This window comes from Pseudophryne corroboree, chromosome 6, assembly GCF_028390025.1.
Source record: "Pseudophryne corroboree isolate aPseCor3 chromosome 6, aPseCor3.hap2, whole genome shotgun sequence".
Classification (NCBI taxonomy): Eukaryota; Metazoa; Chordata; class Amphibia; order Anura; family Myobatrachidae; genus Pseudophryne; species Pseudophryne corroboree.
The window spans coordinates 377,660,624-377,682,704 of NC_086449.1; the positions used below are offsets into that span (position 1 = coordinate 377,660,624).

Sequence of the window (22,081 nt, forward strand, 5' to 3'; positions counted from 1 at the left end):
TCTCCTGAACAGAATGGAGGGCCATTCTAGTGTCCAAATTAATCAGCAGCTAAACCACGTATGTCCAGGTATGCACTAGAGATGAGCGGGTTCGGTTTCTCTGAATCCGAACCCGCCCGAACTTCATGTTTTTTTTCACGGGTCCGAGCGACTCGGATCTTCCCGCCTTGCTCGGTTAACCCGAGCGCGCCCGAACGTCATCATGACGCTGTCGGATTCTCGCGAGGCTCGGATTCTATCGCGAGACTCGGATTCTATATAAGGAGCCGCGCGTCGCCGCCATTTTCACACGTGCATTGAGATTGATAGGGAGAGGACGTGGCTGGCGTCCTCTCTGTTTAGACACTTGATTTACTAATTTTGGGGAGCATTAGGAGTACTCAGTAGTGTACAGTGCAGAGTTTTGCTGATAGTGACCAGTGACTGACCACCACTTTTATTTATAATCCGTTCTCTGCCTGAAAAAAGCGATACACAGCACACAGTGACTCAGTCACATACCATATCTGTGTGCACTGCTCAGGCTCAGGCCAGTGTGCTGCATCATCTATTATCTATATATAATATTATATATATCTGTCTGACTGCTCAGCTCACACAGCTTATAATTGTGGGGGAGACTGGGGAGCACTACTGCAGTGCCAGTTATAGGTTATAGCAGGAGCCAGGAGTACATAATATATTATATAGTGAGTGACCACCAGACACACAGTGCAGTTTATTTAATATATCCGTTCTCTGCCTGAAAAAAGCGATACACACAGTGACTCAGTCAGTCACATACCATATCTGTGTGCACTGCTCAGGCTCAGGCCAGTGTGCTGCATCATCTATATATATTATATATCTGTCTGACTGCTCAGCTCACACAGCTTATAATTGTGGGGGAGACTGGGGAGCACTACTGCAGTGCCAGTTATAGGTTATAGCAGGAGCCAGGAGTACATAATATTATATTAAAATTAAACAGTGCACACTTTTGCTGCAGGAGTGCCACTGCCAGTGTGACTAGTGACCAGTGACCTGACCACCAGTATATATAATATTAGTAGTATACTATCTCTTTATCAACCAGTCTATATATTAGCAGCAGACACAGTACAGTGCGGTAGTTCACGGCTGTGGCTACCTCTGTGTCGGCACTCGGCAGCCCGTCCATAATTGTATATACCACCTAACCGTGGTTTTTTTTTCTTTCTTTATACATACATACTAGTTACGAGTATACTATCTCTTTATCAACCAGTCTATATATTAGCAGCAGACACAGTACAGTGCGGTAGTTCACGGCTGTGGCTACCTCTGTGTCGGCACTCGGCAGCCCGTCCATAATTGTATATACCACCTAACCGTGGTTTTTTTTTCTTTCTTTATACATACATACTAGTTACGAGTATACTATCTCTTTATCAACCAGTCTATATATTAGCAGCAGACACAGTACAGTGCGGTAGTTCACGGCTGTGGCTACCTCTGTGTCGGCACTCGGCAGCCCGTCCATAATTGTATATACCACCTAACCGTGGTTTTTTTTTCTTTCTTTATACATACATACTAGTTACGAGTATACTATCTCTTTATCAACCAGTCTATATATTAGCAGCAGACACAGTACAGTGCGGTAGTTCACGGCTGTGGCTACCTCTGTGTCGGCACTCGGCAGCCCGTCCATAATTGTATATACCACCTAACCGTGGTTTTTTTTTCTTTCTTTATAAATACATACTAGTTACGAGTATACTATCTCTTTATCAACCAGTCTATATATTAGCAGCAGACACAGTACAGTGCGGTAGTTCACGGCTGTGGCTACCTCTGTGTCGGCACTCGGCAGCCCGTCCATAATTGTATATACCAGTGACCTAACCGTGGTTTTTTTTTCTTTCTTTATACATACATACTAGTTACGAGTATACTATCTCTTTATCAACCAGTCTATATATTAGCAGCAGACACAGTACAGTGCGGTAGTTCACGGCTGTGGCTACCTCTGTGTCGGCACTCGGCAGCCCGTCCATAATTGTATATACCACCTAACCGTGGTTTTTTTTTCTTTCTTTATACATACATACTAGTTACGAGTATACTATCTCTTTATCAACCAGTCTATATATTAGCAGCAGACACAGTACAGTGCGGTAGTTCACGGCTGTGGCTACCTCTGTGTCGGCACTCGGCAGCCCGTCCATAATTGTATATACCACCTAACCGTGGGTTTTTTTTCTTTCTTTATACATACATACTAGTTACGAGTATACTATCTCTTTATCAACCAGTCTATATATTAGCAGCAGACACAGTACAGTGCGGTAGTTCACGGCTGTGGCTACCTCTGTGTCGGCACTCGGCAGCCCGTCCATAATTGTATATACCACCTAACCGTGGGTTTTTTTTCTTTCTTTATACATACATACTAGTTACGAGTATACTATCTCTTTATCAACCAGTCTATATATTAGCAGCAGACACAGTACAGTGCGGTAGTTCACGGCTGTGGCTACCTCTGTGTCGGCACTCGGCAGCCCGTCCATAATTGTATATACCACCTAACCGTGGTTTTTTTTTTCTTTCTTTATACATACATACTAGTTACGAGTATACTATCTCTTTATCAACCAGTCTATATATTAGCAGCAGACACAGTACAGTGCGGTAGTTCACGGCTGTGGCTACCTCTGTGTCGGCACTCGGCAGCCCGTCCATAATTGTATATACCACCTAACCGTGGTTTTTTTTTCTTTCTTTATACATACATACTAGTTACGAGTATACTATCTCTTTATCAACCAGTCTATATATTAGCAGCAGACACAGTACAGTGCGGTAGTTCACGGATGTGGCTACCTCTGTGTCGGCACTCGGCAGCCCGTCCATAATTGTATATACCACCTAACTGTGGTTTTTTTTTCTTTCTTTATACATACATACTAGTTACGAGTATACTATCTCTTTATCAACCAGTCTATATATTAGCAGCAGACACAGTACAGTGCGGTAGTTCACGGCTGTGGCTACCTCTGTGTCGGCACTCGGCAGCCCGTCCATAATTGTATATACCACCTAACCGTGGTTTTTTTTTCTTTCTTTATACATACATACTAGTTACGAGTATACTATCTCTTTATCAACCAGTCTATATATTAGCAGCAGACACAGTACAGTGCGGTAGTTCACGGCTGTGGCTACCTCTGTGTCGGCACTCGGCAGCCCGTCCATAATTGTATACTAGTATCCAATCCATCCATCTCCATTGTTTACCTGAGGTGCCTTTTAGTTGTGCCTATTAAAATATGGAGAACAAAAATGTTGAGGTTCCAAAATTAGGGAAAGATCAAGATCCACTTCCACCTCGTGCTGAAGCTGCTGCCACTAGTCATGGCCGAGACGATGAAATGCCAGCAACGTCGTCTGCCAAGGCCGATGCCCAATGGCATAGTACAGAGCATGTCAAAACCAAAACACCAAATATCAGTAAAAAAAGGACTCCAAAACCTAAAATAAAATTGTCGGAGGAGAAGCGTAAACTTGCCAATATGCCATTTACCACACGGAGTGGCAAGGAACGGCTGAGGCCCTGGCCTATGTTCATGGCTAGTGGTTCAGCTTCACATGAGGATGGAAGCACTCAGCCTCTCGCTAGAAAACTGAAAAGACTCAAGCTGGCAAAAGCACCGCAAAGAACTGTGCGTTCTTTGAAATCCCAAATCCACAAGGAGAGTCCAATTGTGTCGGTTGCGATGCCTGACCTTCCCAACACTGGACGTGAAGAGCATGCGCCTTCCACCATTTGCACGCCCCCTGCAAGTGCTGGAAGGAGCACCCGCAGTCCAGTTCCTGATAGTCAGATTGAAGATGTCAGTGTTGAAGTACACCAGGATGAGGAGGATATGGGTGTTGCTGGCGCTGGGGAGGAAATTGACCAGGAGGATTCTGATGGTGAGGTGGTTTGTTTAAGTCAGGCACCCGGGGAGACACCTGTTGTCCGTGGGAGGAATATGGCCGTTGACATGCCAGGTGAAAATACCAAAAAAATCAGCTCTTCGGTGTGGAGGTATTTCACCAGAAATGCGGACAACAGGTGTCAAGCCGTGTGTTCCCTTTGTCAAGCTGTAATAAGTAGGGGTAAGGACGTTAACCACCTCGGAACATCCTCCCTTATACGTCACCTGCAGCGCATTCATAATAAGTCAGTGACAAGTTCAAAAACTTTGGGTGACAGCGGAAGCAGTCCACTGACCAGTAAATCCCTTCCTCTTGTAACCAAGCTCACGCAAACCACCCCACCAACTCCCTCAGTGTCAATTTCCTCCTTCCCCAGGAATGCCAATAGTCCTGCAGGCCATGTCACTGGCAAGTCTGACGAGTCCTCTCCTGCCTGGGATTCCTCCGATGCATCCTTGCGTGTAACGCCTACTGCTGCTGGCGCTGCTGTTGTTGCCGCTGGGAGTCGATGGTCATCCCAGAGGGGAAGTCGTAAGCCCACTTGTACTACTTCCAGTAAGCAATTGACTGTTCAACAGTCCTTTGCGAGGAAGATGAAATATCACAGCAGTCATCCTACTGCAAAGCGGATAACTGAGTCCTTGACAACTATGTTGGTGTTAGACGTGCGTCCGGTATCCGCCGTTAGTTCACAGGGAACTAGACAATTTATTGAGGCAGTGTGCCCCCGTTACCAAATACCATCTAGGTTCCACTTCTGTAGGCAGGCGATACCGAGAATGTACACGGACGTCAGAAAAAGACTCACCAGTGTCCTAAAAAATGCAGTTGTACCCAATGTCCACTTAACCACGGACATGTGGACAAGTGGAGCAGGGCAGGGTCAGGACTATATGACTGTGACAGCCCACTGGGTAGATGTATGGACTCCCGCCGCAAGAACAGCAGCGGCGGCACCAGTAGCAGCATCTCGCAAACGCCAACTCTTTCCTAGGCAGGCTACGCTTTGTATCACCGCTTTCCAGAATACGCACACAGCTGAAAACCTCTTACGGCAACTGAGGAAGATCATCGCGGAATGGCTTACCCCAATTGGACTCTCCTGTGGATTTGTGGCATCGGACAACGCCAGCAATATTGTGTGTGCATTAAATATGGGCAAATTCCAGCACGTCCCATGTTTTGCACATACCTTGAATTTGGTGGTGCAGAATTTTTTAAAAAACGACAGGGGCGTGCAAGAGATGCTGTCGGTGGCCAGAAAAATTGCGGGACACTTTCGGCGTACAGGCACCACGTACAGAAGACTGGAGCACCACCAAAAACTACTGAACCTGCCCTGCCATCATCTGAAGCAAGAAGTGGTAACGAGGTGGAATTCAACCCTCTATATGCTTCAGAGGTTGGAGGAGCAGCAAAAGGCCATTCAAGCCTATACAATTGAGCACGATATAGGAGATGGAATGCACCTGTCTCAAGCGCAGTGGAGAATGATTTCAACGTTGTGCAAGGTTCTGATGCCCTTTGAACTTGCCACACGTGAAGTCAGTTCAGACACTGCCAGCCTGAGTCAGGTCATTCCCCTCATCAGGCTTTTGCAGAAGAAGCTGGAGGCATTGAAGAAGGAGCTAAAAGGGAGCGATTCCGCTAGGCATGTGGGACTTGTGGATGGAGCCCTTAATTCGCTTAACAAGGATTCACGGGTGGTCAATCTGTTGAAATCAGAGCACTACATTTTGGCCACCGTGCTCGATCCTAGATTTAAAGCCTACCTTGGATCTCTCTTTCCGGCAGACACAGGTCTGCTGGGGTTGAAAGACCTGCTGGTGACAAAATTGTCAAGTCAAGCGGAACGCGACCTGTCAACATCTCCTCCTTCACATTCTCCCGCAACTGGGGGTGCGAGGAAAAGGCTCAGAATTCCGAGCCCACCCGCTGGCGGTGATGCAGGGCAGTCTGGAGCGACTGCTGATGCTGACATCTGGTCCGGACTGAAGGACCTGACAACGATTACGGACATGTCGTCTACTGTCACTGCATATGATTCTCTCAACATTGATAGAATGGTGGAGGATTATATGAGTGACCGCATCCAAGTAGGCACGTCACACAGTCCGTACTTATACTGGCAGGAAAAAGAGGCAATTTGGAGGCCCTTGCACAAACTGGCTTTATTCTACCTAAGTTGCCCTCCCACAAGTGTGTACTCCGAAAGAGTGTTTAGTGCCGCCGCTCACCTTGTCAGCAATCGGCGTACGAGGTTACATCCAGAAAATGTGGAGAAGATGATGTTCATTAAAATGAATTATAATCAATTCCTCCGCGGAGACATTGACCAGCAGCAATTGCCTCCACAAAGTACACAGGGAGCTGAGATGGTGGATTCCAGTGGGGACGAATTGATAATCTGTGAGGAGGGGGATGTACACGGTGATATATCGGAGGGTGAAGATGAGGTGGACATCTTGCCTCTGTAGAGCCAGTTTGTGCAAGGAGAGATTAATTGCTTCTTTTTTGGGGGGGGTCCAAACCAACCCGTCATATCAGTCACAGTCGTGTGGCAGACCCTGTCACTGAAATGATGGGTTGGTTAAAGTGTGCATGTCCTGTTTTGTTTATACAACATAAGGGTGGGTGGGAGGGCCCAAGGACAATTCCATCTTGCACCTCTTTTTTCTTTTCTTTTTCTTTGCATCATGTGCTGATTGGGGAGGGTTTTTTGGAAGGGACATCCTGCGTGACACTGCAGTGCCACTCCTAGATGGGCCCGGTGTTTGTGTCGGCCACTAGGGTCGCTAATCTTACTCACACAGTCAGCTACCTCATTGCGCCTCTTTTTTTCTTTGCGTCATGTGCTGTTTGGGGAGGGTTTTTTGGAAGGGACATCCTGCGTGACACTGCAGTGCCACTCCTAGATGGGCCCGGTGTTTGTGTCGGCCACTAGGGTCGCTAATCTTACTCACACAGTCAGCTACCTCATTGCGCCTCTTTTTTTCTTTGCGTCATGTGCTGTTTGGGGAGGGTTTTTTGGAAGGGACATCCTGCGTGACACTGCAGTGCCACTCCTAGATGGGCCCGGTGTTTGTGTCGGCCACTAGGGTCGCTAATCTTACTCACACAGTCAGCTACCTCATTGCGCCTCTTTTTTTCTTTGCGTCATGTGCTGTTTGGGGAGGGTTTTTTGGAAGGGACATCCTGCGTGACACTGCAGTGCCACTCCTAGATGTGCCCGGTGTTTGTGTCGGCCACTAGGGTCGCTAATCTTACTCACACAGCTACCTCATTGCGCCTCTTTTTTTCTTTGCGTCATGTGCTGTTTGGGGAGGGTTTTTTGGAAGGGCCATCCTGCGTGACACTGCAGTGCCACTCCTAGATGGGCCCGGTGTTTGTGTCGGCCACTAGGGTCGCTAATCTTACTCACACAGCTACCTCATTGCGCCTCTTTTTTTCTTTGCGTCATGTGCTGTTTGGGGAGGGTTTTTTGGAAGGGACATCCTGCGTGACACTGCAGTGCCACTCCTAGATGGGCCCGGTGTTTGTGTCGGCCACTAGGGTCGCTAATCTTACTCACACAGCTACCTCATTGCGCCTCTTTTTTTCTTTGCGTCATGTGCTGTTTGGGGAGGGTTTTTTGGAAGGGACATCCTGCGTGACACTGCAGTGCCACTCCTAGATGGGCCCGGTGTTTGTGTCGGCCACTAGGGTCGCTTATCTTACTCACACAGCGACCTCGGTGCAAATTTTAGGACTAAAAATAATATTGTGAGGTGTGAGGTATTCAGAATAGACTGAAAATGAGTGTAAATTATGGTTTTTGAGGTTAATAATACTTTGGGATCAAAATGACCCCCAAATTCTATGATTTAAGCTGTTTTTTAGTGTTTTTGGAAAAAAACACCCGAATCCAAAACACACCCGAATCCGACAAAAAAAATTCGGTGAGGTTTTGCCAAAACGCGTTCGAACCCAAAACACGGCCGCGGAACCGAACCCAAAACCAAAACACAAAACCCGAAAAATTTCAGGCGCTCATCTCTAGTATGCACAGTGCTCGCTCACACACACACGTCTTAACCAGCACTGCAGGACACAAATACAGCCACATATGTGTGCCTCTTCCCCAGCCAGCGCCGTTTCTTATCCAGCACTGCAGGCAGCACAGATGGGAGCGCAGTAAAAGGCTACATGGTTCCGATGACAGAGAGCAGCAGCGTGGATCTTGGCACACCTACCAGGCATGGGGTGGGGCCTCGCCTCCTATACCAGAAGTGTGCCAACTCTATCAGACTGTGGCCTGAGCTCTGGACTGCAATGATGGAGCAGGGAAATTAGAGGTCGTGGCAGCGTCTGCTACCATCCAATGTAAACCTGCACTGTATGTGACGCACCATCAGCATCAACCGAGTTATGGCCCTACTGGCAGCCATACTTGTTTTGCATCCAGAGAGATTTTGAAAAAGAGACAGTGTTTTGTAGAAGAACAGCAAAGACAAATGACTGCCCAAAGCATGTTTAAAAAGCACATAATTTGCTATTTAAGGAAAAATAATACTCTATGTGGGATTGATGCTTTTATTGCATGTCTGTTGTATTATTTGGGTTGCCTTGATACTGTACATGCAAATAAGTTTCTGTTTTTAGAATCGCATGTGGAGGAAAACCAGGTCTGTTAATGTGGGTTCTTCCTGTATTGGTGTGGACCCCAACAGGAACTGGGATGCTGGCTTTGGAGGTATAAAGACTATTGGACTATTTAATAACAATTTATTAAGAGTTATTTATATAGCTCACACATATTCTGCAGCACTTTCCAAACAATATTTGCCTAGTACCTACCCCAGTAAATTGTACAATCTATGGGGCTAATTCAGGTTGGATCGCAAATCGCGATCCAACTGGAATTATTACGATCACCCTGTGGGCGCATATACAGCGCCCATTCTTCGCATGCACCCACACTTTCTGTGGGGGGGCTACAGAAAATGCGATCGCCTCTGCCTATCAATCAGACAGAGGCGGTCGCAGGGCGGGGGGCAGCAACACTCCATTTCCAGGGTGGAGATGGAGCATTGCAGGGGCGGTGGAGCGCAAATGGGTGGCGTTATGGTGCGAACAGGGGCGTCTCAGGGGCGTAATCACATTGGCTTTGTGACGTCACATGCAGCTGCTGCGATCGAGAACATGGCAGCAGGCCTCCTCTGGGTGCAGCTAAGCTGCGCCAGCAGGAGCCATCCTCAGTTTCTGCTAACAAGCAGAAATTGCAATGCATTCACAATTTCTGCTTGTTGAATGGGGGGAGGCATCAGTCAGCATGCTGGGCGGCCTTGCCCAGCGATGGGCAGCCCCCAGTATGTGATCCAAAGGATTGCAAATACTGCTAATTAGTAGAATTTGCAATCCTTAATAGATTAGGCCCTATATTCCCTACCACATGTACACACACCACCCAGAAATACCCGCCACTTTCCCAAGATGATTCTGAGACCATGCTTCTTGATCGCAACAGCACATTAGCTGTACACACATGCAGAGCAGCATAAAATCACTCAACTACATGAACTGTGTGAATTGTGTGTGTCTTAGAATAAGGTCCTATATGGTTGGGGATTGCAGGGTGATCTCTGAGCAGTATATGGCTGGTGATTGCAGGGTGATATCTGATCAGTATATGGCTGGTGATTGCAGGGTGATATCTGATCAGTATATGACTGGTGATATCTGATCAGTATACGGCTGGTGATTTCAGGATGATCTCTGATCAGTATATGGCTGGTGATTACAAGGTTAACATCAGAGCAGTATATGGCTGGTGATTGCAGGGTAATATCTGATCAGTATATGACTGGTGATATCTGATCAGTATACGGCTGGTGATTTCAGGATGATTTCTGATCAGTATATGGCTAGTGATTGCAAGGTTTACCTCAGAGCAGTATACGGCTGGTGATTGCAAGGTGATATCTGATCAGTATATTACTGGTGATTGCAGGGTTTTCCTCGGAGCAGTATATGGCTGGTGATTGCAAGGTGATATCTGATCAGTATATGGCTGGTGATTGCAAGGTTTACCTCAGAGCAGTATACGGCTGGTGATTGCAAGGTGATATCTGATCAGTATATGGCTGGTGATTGCAAGGTGATATCCGATCAGTATATGTCTGGTGATTGCAAGGTGATATCTGATCAGAGTACAGTATATGGCTGGTGATTGCAGGGTGATCTCCAGGGTTGGACTGGCCCACAGGGGTACAGGGGAAACCACCAGTGGGCCCTACTGCCTGGGGGCCCACCCCCTCCTCTAGGGATCAGGTTCCAGTCTGTGCTGTTAGTAATCTAGTACATTATCTTGCATACACTACAGTATTTACTGTATATTTTTATCTAGGGGACCAACTCTTGCAAAATGGTTAGTCAAACCAATGTGGTAGCTGGGCACACCTCCTCTAGAGACTGGCCACACCCCTAAACATGGGCCCCTACCACTGCATTCCCCTGGTGGGCCCTACATGCCCCAGTCCGTCACTGGTGATCTCTGATCAGTATGTGGCTGGTGATTGCAGTGTGATATCTGATCAGTATATGGTGGCTGGTGATTTCAGGGTGATATCTGATCAGTATATGGCTGGTGATTGCAGTGTGATATCTGATCAATATATTGCTGGTGATTGCAGGGTGATATCTGATCAGAGTACAGCATATGGCTGGTGATTTCAGGGTGGAGATGGAGCATTGCGGGGGCAGTGGAGCGCAAATGGGTGGCGTTATGGCACGAACAGGAGCTTCTCAGGGGCGTAATCACATTGGCTTCGTGACGTCACATGCAGCTGCTGCGATCGAGAACATGGCAGCAGGCCTCCTCTGGGTGCAGCTAAGCTGCGCCAGCAGGAGCCATCCTCAGTTTCTGCTAACAAGCAGAAATTGCGATGCATTCACAAAGGTCCTTTAAAAAAGCTGCTAGTTGATTGCAGCGAAACGCGTCAGCTGCACAAGGGACCCAAGCCAGATACACTTTGCTGGAAGACCGAACCACCCCCACCAAGTTCCGGACCATCATACGTATTTTGAGGATTCCAATAGCAGACTGAACCGATGATTTCCATACACCGCACTGCATGAGGAGCTCATCATCCAAAATTCAGGAGCATCACATCCTCTAGCGGTAATTTGCTATTATATGGGACACTGCTTACCTCTCGAATACCTACCTATACTGGACTCGGACCAACTTGGGGGAATACTTTGGAACGGACTTTCCACCTACTAACTTCTTCCATTGCTGGCAAATTGGGTAACCCTTTAAATGTCCATACCCCAATTGTATGTTTTTACTAAGCTATATTGATGTTGCATGTATTTTATGGTATACTTATCACAATATTTTAGTGATAATATTTTTTATTATTAAATTGTGCAATTAATAGACGAATTATCATTGTTGTTATATTATATTAATTTAGCGCAGCCTCCCACTTTCTTTTTTGTTCACTTTGTGGGGGTGACTCCCCTTTAATTTGAGGCAGCAGCTTGGTGAAACACCTTATACCTAAAGCGCCTGAGTACCCTTTGGGTAATCGAACTTCTGATATCTGATCAGTACAGTATACAGTTGGTGATTGCAGGGTGATCTCTGATCAGTATATGACTGGTGATTGCAGTGTAATATCTGATCAGTATATGGCTGGTGAAGGTACTGGTAGGGATTGCCTCTGAGTAGTATGTGGCTGGTGATTGCAGGATTTACCTCTGAGCAGCATATGGCTGGTGATTGCAGGTTGATATCTGATCAGAGTACAGTATATGGCTGGTGATTGCAGGGTGATCTCTGATCAGTAAATGGCTGGTGATTGCAGGGTGATCTCTGATCAGTACAGTATATGGCTGGTGATTGCAGGGTGATATCTGAGCAGTTTATGGCTGGTGATTGCAGTGTGATATCTGATCAGTACAGTATATGGCTGGTGATTGCAGTGTGATATCTGATCAGTACAGTATATGGCTGGTGATTGCAGGGTGATATCTGATCAGTATATGGCTGGTGATTGCAAGGTGATATCCGATCAGTATATGCCTGGTGATTGAAAAGGTCAACTTGAGTTTTTGCATTTTTTGCATTTTTTGTGTCGTTTTCTTCTTTAAGTGATGGGGAACCCCAATTAGTTCACCGTGTGCTCCTCGCATGGCTCACTTTGTTCGCCATGCTTCGGGCAAGGTCCCTCGCTTCGCTCGGCACAGGTTACTGTTCCAATCGCAGTCCACGTGGATTGTCAAGTACGGAAAAATCCAAAAAATTAAGACATAAAATGTGAAAAACTCATGTCGACCTTTTGACCTGTCGACGTAGTACAGGTCGACCTAATGACCATGTCGACATAGTTACCCTGTCGACCTAACACATGTCGACCTATCGTCGTCGACCCAATGACTGTTAACACCTAAGTTGTGTCGACCTAACGATCGTATCCCCTCTGATCAGTATATGACTGAAGGTATAAGTATGGCTGTTGGGGTTTACACTACATTCTGAGCAATGTATGGCTGACAGTGGCGGTATCTCAGACTCTGAGTAAGGTGAGGCTAACAATGGAGGGTTCCCTCAACATAGATTAATTAATAGATGAATCCTCATATTCATACCATAGGTGTGCGCAAGGGGGGGTACCTGGTGCGCACAGGCACCCCCTAATGTCTGGCACCCCGATCTCACATGCCTGATGCAGCGATTGCCGAGCAGGCTGATTACTGTCCCCTCTGCGCTGCACCCTGCAGGACTGCATTACTGACCAGACGCCTGGGTTAATCAAGGGTGCCACTGCCACCGGCTTTCAAATTCCCAGCTCCACCTCCATGTACAAAAACAGTGTGATGTGATGTGATTACGCCATGCTGCTCGCACGTCCATCCGTCACACGCCCACCTCTCTCCTTCTATGCTATGCCAACGCCAGCCACTGATGAGGAGCAGCATGCAGCCAGCGTTCCTCTTAGGAAGACAAATTCAATACTGGCAGACGGCCGGCAGCAGCTTTGACACGTCACTCGTTTTTCCAGCAGCAGCAGTAACTAGTCTGCGACTGTCAGTGTCAGTGAGTGACTGACTTGTAAGTAAGCTGCTGCAGCTTGCAGGGTAAAGAGAGGGGGAGCCAGACCAGGCTGAGGAGGAGCAGTGTAATTGCAGTGAGTGCCATCAGGGGTGTTTGGTGCACACCACAACATCTGACAATGTATCTGCTTTATTAGGATTGGTACAAAGGTGGATATTTTATATGCGTTGACCATCAATAGATGGTGCTAGACATGCCCAAAAGGCGGTGCTAGACACACCCCTCCGACGGTGCACCCCCTAATAAAATGTGCTGCGCACGCCAGTGATTCATACTCTATGATAAAAGTATTCAATTGTTGGCAAAACATTCATGAAAAATGTAACTTTTATGCTACAATAAGTACATTTGTGTCAGCCAAACCACACATTTCAGTGTATAGGCATATTTTTCACTGCACTGTCTAACTTGTGGGAGGGGTAGTTATGTACATTACCTGTCCAGTAACTGGGAAGGATATCTATGCAATATATGACATGCAGAGACGGATTGGCCATAGGGTCTATCGGGAAGATTCCCGGTGGGCCGACGGCCCCGCGGGGCCTGTTTTGTTTGAGGATATGTGGTCCTTTTTATAGACATAATGAATAAGATGCAAAATAATTTGCATATATGAAAATGACTTTGCCACTTAGCCTGTGATTGCAGATGATCTAGTGTATGCTCTGTCTGCCTGCTTGGCTGACATATAAGATTTAGTGAATAGTGATTGGGATACGGTTGGTGTAATAAGCAAGAAAATATATCTTTCTAAAGAATTATATAGTTTCCTAAATTCTGAAGGTGTATCATATAATGTGCTTATAATATTTAATTTTATTTCTATTTAACTTCCCCCTTGATGCTGGACATGCCCACTATCTGGAACGTTTGGGGGGAGGGTGCTGCTGCCTGTGATTGCAGATGATCTAGTGTATGCTCTGTCTGCCTGCTTGGCTGACATATAAGATTTAGTGAATAGTGATTGGGATACGGTTGGTGTAATAAGCAAGAAAATATATCTTTCTAAAGAATTATATAGTTTCCTAAATTCTGAAGGTGTATCATATAATGTGCTCATAATGTTTAATTCTATTTCATCTTAACTTCCCCCTTGATGCTGGACATGCCCACTATCTGGAAAGTCTTGGGGGGGGGGGGGGGGGGGCTGCTGCCATGGCTAGACCTTACACCTCTGGTGCTGCCCATGTGGGGCCACTAGTACAAATTTTTCCAGGGCCGCTTTTTGTTCCCAATCCGCCCCTGATGACATGTACTTGAATCACTGATGGGCCCTTCACACTGGGTGAGAATACTGAAAGATATGAACGATCTCGTTCATTAATGAATGAGATACCGTTCATATCTTTCAGTGTGGAGGCACCAGCGATAAATGATGCGCGGCTTGTTCATCGCTGGTGCCCCGTCGCTTGTGCATGCAGGCCAATATGGACAATCTCGTCCATATTTGCCTGCACTGCTATGGAGCCGGGTGACGGGGGGAGTGAAGAAACTTCACTCCCCCTGTCACTGCCCCCCCCCCCCCGCCGCGTCGCCCGTCGGCAGTATCCGGCGTCGGGCAGCTCGGCGGCGGATCGACAAATGTGTAGGGACCATTAGTATTGTATTCACTAGATGATGGGGTCACTGTGTGTGAAATACAGTCAACAACTGGTGGGATAGTGGTACAATATATGTCCTGCAATGCAATGTGTGATCAAGTATTGGGGATGCTATTTCTGTGCATTTTGTGGCTAGCACCTGAGGGGATGGAGTATATGCTGTATATGGCTGACAGCTTCAGGGATGCTCTCTGTGCAATGCATGGCTGGCAATGTGGTAATTCTCTGTGCATAGATTACATGAAAGTTGAACCCCCATATTCCTAGTTTTGAATTATGGGTATAAAATAATTTCATTTTTTTCTGCATCACACGTTACATATTACTTTTATGCTGTAGTAATAAGTGCTTTTATAATCATCACACTATGTATTTCATATGAAGGCAGTGGGCATTGTGACACACTAATTACAATGTGCATACTGTACTGTGCCTGTATAGTGAGTGTGGTTCATTCTATAGGTGTGGGTGGCCTACATATAGTATACTGTACTTCTCAGTTTTGTTTGTGGTTGCAGGTCCTGGATCCAGCAGTAATCCATGTGCTGAGACATACCATGGAGCATATCCCCACTCTGAGCCTGAAATCAGCTCAGTTGTGGACTTTATATTGGCTCACGGTAATGTGAAGGCTTTGCTTACCATACACAGCTACTCTCAGATGCTCCTCTTTCCGTACGGCTATACTAGTAACCTGGCACCTGACCATCAGGAACTGGTAAGAATGACCAGTAACTATGCATTCTCTCAGATGACTGTGCTGTGTATTGCTGTCATCTAATATACTTACACAGTGAATGAAATACAGGCATAGCATCACGAATAACGCAGTGAAGGCTAGTATCAAATATTTGGGGTTCAGGAATTAAAAATTTTGTATTTCGCTAATCATAAGATTAACCTCTGCCAATAACTGAAACAGACTTTTCATGATGCTTTCAGAATGAACTGGCTAAATTAGCGACAAACGCTTTATCATCTTTGCATGGAACTAAGTATACTTATGGATCAACCATAGCTACCATCTGTGAGTAAGAAATGTCATTAAATCATGTATAAGCGTCGTGTGTAAAGTACTTACATACAGATATGTACACACTTCACATACAAGTCTGCCAGGAGAAATAGGTAAGTCCTAAGGAAATAGGTATCTTAGCCCAGTAGAGCAATATGAATAGATTGATGTACTGTAGCTCTTGGGACACTGACACTCTAGTAATAATATTCCATGCATATCGGGATGTATAGTTTGGGTGTTTCTGTCCTAAATGGAAGCACACAAGAAAAAGCACATCTACTGTAAATGCATATGATGCAGTGCTAGCTGTAAACCAGTTACTGTGGCTCCAGAGCTATGTGTGTATACTTATGGCCCATAATAGTGTGGGATAACATAAACTGACAGTGTAAATAAAGCCGCTGTGCACTATTTGTATACAATATAACTAAAGGTGGGTACACAGTAGGCGATATGCTCTATGAGCGACATTGCCTAGTATTTTTACCCCTCCCGGGACGGGCGGTCATCGGCAGTGCATACACACTGAGCGATATGATAACCATATCACTCAGTGACGTCACGCCGTGGCCGGGTCGTGCAGGCAGCTCTTGGACGACAGTCTAAATTGAGCTGCATGCACGGCGTCGCAGGCATGCACACTTGCCAAGAAAGTAACAACATCGCTCCGGAAGGGTGAAAATGAGCAACGCTGTTTACTTTCTCGACAAGTGTGTTTGCACCTTAAGTAATGAAGTCTCATAGACACAATATAGAATAGCACCTGACAGTTATTAATACATCTTTCAAATGTGATAACATACAAACATAAAAACAAATATAAACTATGTGGTAGTACAGTATAAGGGTTCAAGCGACCACTGGTGTCCCAAATTATAGTGCACTGATTAATAATAAAATGTACGTATAAGCTAAAAACAACAATAATATTTTATTTAAACACAATCTCTATATAAAAACACTAATTTAATAAATTACATATGTATATACTAAAAATAAACTAAGATAGGGGACGGAGACCCCTTGAAGAAGTCTAAAGGACGAAACGCATTGGGCTCTGCCTGTGTGACCTCCTACCAACTAAGTTAAGACTCTCCTGAACTTTATCAATTATTCTATTTATAACCTATATTTTAGTTGATGTCCATCCCCTATCTTAGTTTATTTTTAGTATATATGTATATATATATATATATATGTAATTTATTAAATTAGTGTTTTTATATAGAGATTGTGTTCAAATAAAATGTTATTGTTATTTTTACCTTATACGTACATTTTAATTATTAATCAGTCTACTATAATTTGGGACACCAGTGGTCGCTTGAACCCTTATACTGTACTACCACATGTTTTTTTCGCAGTAATTTACTACTACTGTATATTTAAGGGACAGCTGACGCACATGAGAATTGGGAGTGTCATATAAATTAGATATATCTTTGGAGTAGTAATCTCACAAGTGGCGCTGCATTTCTCTTGTGATAACAAATATAAACTAGCTTAAATATATTTTACCATTAAAATTTCAAATGGGAATTGTCTTTCCTGAAAACGTCTCTTAAGTATTCAGTAGGTGCTATCAGCAGGAGTGTTGAAACACAACCAGACAGTTAAAGCGGCTACATAGTGCTGCTAGTAGTCATTATGATAATATTGTACTGGCCCTCACCCACAAGATACCCTCCTCCTGACAGATAGATCTGCATCAGCGTCCAAGTCCACTTGAGTTGCAGTTACATAAACATGCCTTCGGCTTTCACTCACAATATAGTTGAATGCTCCTCCCATCCCCTGTTCCCCCTCTCTACGTGGAAACAATCAGAAGTGTAACATTTGATACGAGGACAAATGTATACTTTTTTGGCATGCGTGTGCAGTGTGGAAATGTGCATCTTCAACAAAAGAAAAAAACAACAGCATATACTGTATATGTCCATCCCCATAATAGCCCCATTATATGTTTCCATGTTGCACTAAATGAACAATTGCCTTTATGTGCTTATGGAATGTCTGAACAGGGATGTAAGTGTCATAGATCTACATACAGTACTTGCAGGTAATGCTTCTACCTTACTGTTTACTCTATAGATCAAGCAGATGGCACAACAACTGACTGGGGCTATAATAATGGCATCAAATATTCCTATACATTTGAGTTAAGAGACACTGGGAGATATGGCTTCATCCTTCCTGCTGAGCAGATCATTCCCACGGCAGAGGAGACATGGCTGGCCCTCATGGCAATCATGGAACATGTCAGGGACCACTCATAGTGAAAATCTACTGTACAGGGAAACTTTTGTTCCATTGAAGAAAACAATGTGGAGTTTAAGAAAGCTTTGATAGAAAAAATAAACAAGTGGTCATTGTAGAATTCAGCATTGGTCTTTCTTTGTATAAGAAATACACATTTTGCTACTGATATCTAAATGTGAAAATTTACATTATTTTTAAAATGTATATCCCAGTAAATATGATATAGTTACATTGCTATTATAACATTTCCACCTCATATTTAAAGCAGGAGAAAGTGGTGTATATTGGCTAACTAAATAGATATGAATTGTAAGCTTTCAAGACGATTTACATACATTTTTAAGCTTGCAATTTAATTAATGTATTTGGTTAGTTAATAAAAGTTATCACATTAATTCTACTGTTTCCTGCTATTACCACACTTTGATGAAGTATATGCATAAAAATAATAAAGGCAATCGTAAACCCTTTTAACATTAGTTAAAAAACCCAGGTCCAAGCTGGGTTAATGAACATGGTTTCAACTTTGAAGGCGTTTCACAGTGGTTTGAAACCCCGTTCCCGTAGGCTGGACCTGGGTTATTGGCAGATCTTCCCTCTGCGTGAGCTTGGGGATTACATTATCTCCAAACGCCGATGATCACACACACTGCAGGTTATTGGAGTCGGCACTAAGTTCCACCCTAGAAGCTGCCAGGATCAGTATCCGAAGTACCACAACCCAGGTAGACCCTTTCACAGCAAACCTGGACCGGCTTGCCAGGGCAATAACCCGGGTTATAAGTTTGGTGTTAAAGGGGTTTTATGTCATGTAACTATTATTGATGTTCACATGAATAATGGAAAGGGGGTTCTGATGGAAAAGGGGGTAGGCTGAGTTGGGGAGGGAGCAAGCATCGGTTACATGAGCATGCAATCTAGCAATGTCCCATATATAGCAGGAATCAACCAAGAGTATTTCCAATAGTATTACATAGCATGTGTTCTCATCATACATACTGTATAACAGTACCTCACTACTCATGGTTTCAAAGGGAATGGAAGGGAGGGTTCTTGTTGGTATAGGAACAGAATAGGACAGGATAGGGGACCAAAGCTGATGATCCAATAAGAAGGAGGTGATCCAATAAGAAGGAGGTGATCCAATAAGAAGGAGGTTGAGTTGTGGCAATTCAGGATTTCCAGACATTATAGAAATTGTTAGGGCAGTTATAGAACAAGCAAATCAGTGATTTTATACTGATAAGAGTCACAAAGCACTCCCCACAGTAAAGTATCATTGTTTTTATGTGTCACCTTAGATTGCTGTGACCTATACAGAAGTACTTGGCTGATATCCCTATGCTTTTATAGGATCATATAATTTTTTAGTTACTTCTAATATCCATACAGTATCCCCCTGTTTTCTCCTATGGGTGGTGGTAATGTGTCAGGTTTTATTGCGCCTCTACCTTGTAGTACCCTTTGAAGACACCAGCTATATTTTGCGGTCAGTATTTTCGATCCCCAAATCTTGTCAAAATGAGCAAACAGTGTACCAGCACATGTGTGTTCGATGACAATAGCACTAGATACTTCAGATGAAGTAATGGATACCAGGTGATCTTATGACTGCACAAATAAATAAATGATAAACAATTATGTTTTAGTCTCTTTTGTTTCCAGCACAAATCACCTGGTTGCAGTAAGTTACTTTGAAGTTAAAATCACTTCATATTTCATACATATTGTCTCATCACATCATATGTCAGTAGTAATCTCGTGAGTACCAGAGCTGGATTAAGAGGGGGGCTCTGGCATGGTGCCCTGGGCATCGCTCTCTCAGGGGGCCCTCCTGGCCAGAACACATTACTGCACTGCATTGCCTCTGTTACTGCACAGCAGTCACCAGACACTAGGACCCAAGGGCCGGTTATGCCCCCTAAGCAGTAGCACATGACATCGCACAGAGTGGATGGCGCCACCAGCACCTGGAAAGTGCAGCAACACTCAGAGCTTTCTTGTAACGCTCCAAGGGGCTACAGAGATGGCATTGTGAGTACCTGGTGCATCCAAAGGATGCTCTGGGGGGCACTGCCACAATGATAGTGGCTGCAGGGAGCTGTTCCTGACACTCTGCTTGACACAAGCAAGGGCAATGGGTCAGCGACAGTGCCGCCCACAGATCCCGCCCCCCAAGCCTTAATCCAGTCCTGATCAGTACTGTAGAATTTAAGAATTGGCTAAAGAGCTTCCACTCCTCCTTGCATCTACTCTGTGGCTTTCACATAAACAAGTTCAAATTCCATCATATCCAGACTTTGTTGACGGTTCTTAACCGCATATTTGATATCAATCTCTCTGAGAGAGCACCATGCTCTCCTTACTGTGAGCAGGGCCGGCAACAGGGGGGGGTCAAAGAGGACACCTGTACCAGGCCCCAAGGATCAGAGTGGCCCCAAGTAAATGCTGCTTAGTGCCTGGAAGGGATGTAAACCAACTTGTCCAAATAGTGCAGTGAGCTGTATGCGGTGTGGGCGTAACTTCAGAGTGACAGGAGCCTCTCACACACAGTAACTGTGCGGCATGAGTGTCCGGGTCCGGCACTGTTGCAGGCAGTTACGGGACATGGCAGCAGCTCCGCTGGCCAAGATTCCTGTGCCCTGCGCTGGTCTCTTCCTGCTGTGCAGTATTCAGGTCTGGATACTGGGAGGTCTCTCCCCAGGAAAAGAGTGGATTGGTGAGGGGATACAGGGTTTTGGGTTGGGATGGGGGAGCTGGGAATGCAGCATGGAGTCATTGGGGAGAGACAGACAGTGCGGTGTGTGGGAGGAAGGAGAGAGGGAGACACAGACTGTGGTGTATGTGGGGACAGTTTCTTATACAGCGCAGCAAATTCCGTTGTGCTTTAATATATATATATATAATAATCTGAGGGGGCCCCACAGCTATCACTTTATGGGGTCTCAAGATTTCTGTTGCCTGTAGGGTTGCCACCTCATCCCTTTAATTCTGGACACATATTAATTACACAAGTTCTGTGGCTGGTTGACGTCAAGACTCCATTTCACCTGGTTTTTATCAGCCACAGAACCTGTGTAATTAATATATGTCCAGAATTAAAGGGATGAGGTGGCAACCCTAGTTGCCGGCCCTGACTGTGAGTAACATAAAGATCAGGATAATGTCACACTCCACCTTCTAACTTTCAGCTTCTCTCTCCACTTGTTACACTCCAACATCATCAAGCATGTATTAACATTACAATGGGGAACGCGCAAATCATCAAAGTCAGTCGATCTCATTTGCTCATTCTCACCCTACAAGGACATAAGTTCCAAATTGTGGGTAGTGAAACTCGCAATTCATCCCTTACAGCATCACACTCACTTTCTGACTCCTCTGTAGACATCTTTATTAGTAAGGAATTCATTACATTTGACATCATAGAGGAGACAGAGGACTTAGAAGCAGGATACAGAAAATAAAAGTATAGTGTATACCGAAATACATTTTCATGGAACCCTTTTGCCTGTTGAACCTGGGATATACAGTATAAGCAATTGAGGTTTTTCTTTTACTGTAATGCATTTGTATACAGGCAATCAATGCAATGTGTTATAATCAACTTGTTATTTATCACATGAAATAATTGTACTTCTATAACTCTAGTGTGAAAATTCCATTGCTTCATTTTTATGGAAGGCTAAGGTGTTCTATAAAAACCACAGGGTAAGACAAGAATAGGCTCTGAACTGTGGGAAACTAGCACATTGCGATTTTTCCATTTTTGAAACCAGATTGGTAAAAACAATTTTTGCACTTGATCCATTTATTCCAGTGGCCTTGTTGTTGCATGAGTCAAGAAAACAAGTCATGTATAGATAAGCCGTCAGTTTAGTAGATTGCAAAGGATAATATTGTGCGGTTTACGTAGACGATGCTGTCATTTACATACTGTATGACCATTTGCTAGTAAACTTATGAAGTTGCTTTAACTTTTATCTTTACCAATATATAAAAACAAATGTTTATTCCAAAGCTCACCACTTTATCAGGCGTATTGTTTGATTGCTATATAGAGGCTTATGGATTGATTGATTGATTGATTGATTGATTGATTGATTGATTGATTAAATACATATATCCCTCACATGTTAACCTCAATGTGATCATTGCAAT

At 44.7% G+C, this 22,081-nt stretch overlaps 1 protein-coding gene across 1 annotated transcript in view; it reads left to right on the plus strand.

Annotated features, from left to right (window-relative positions):
* LOC134935296 (carboxypeptidase A1-like) overlaps positions 1 to 17,971 on the plus strand; it is a 36,466-nt gene extending 18,495 nt beyond the window's left edge. Inside the window, exons 8-11 of the mRNA XM_063930453.1 lie at positions 8,584 to 8,674; positions 15,162 to 15,361; positions 15,586 to 15,670; positions 17,753 to 17,971. Coding sequence (XP_063786523.1) covers positions 8,584 to 8,674; positions 15,162 to 15,361; positions 15,586 to 15,670; positions 17,753 to 17,937 — 561 coding nt within the window. The 3' untranslated portion in view covers positions 17,938 to 17,971. The remainder of the gene's footprint in view (positions 1 to 8,583; positions 8,675 to 15,161; positions 15,362 to 15,585; positions 15,671 to 17,752) is intronic.
* The last annotated feature ends 4,110 nt before the right edge of the window (positions 17,972 to 22,081 follow it).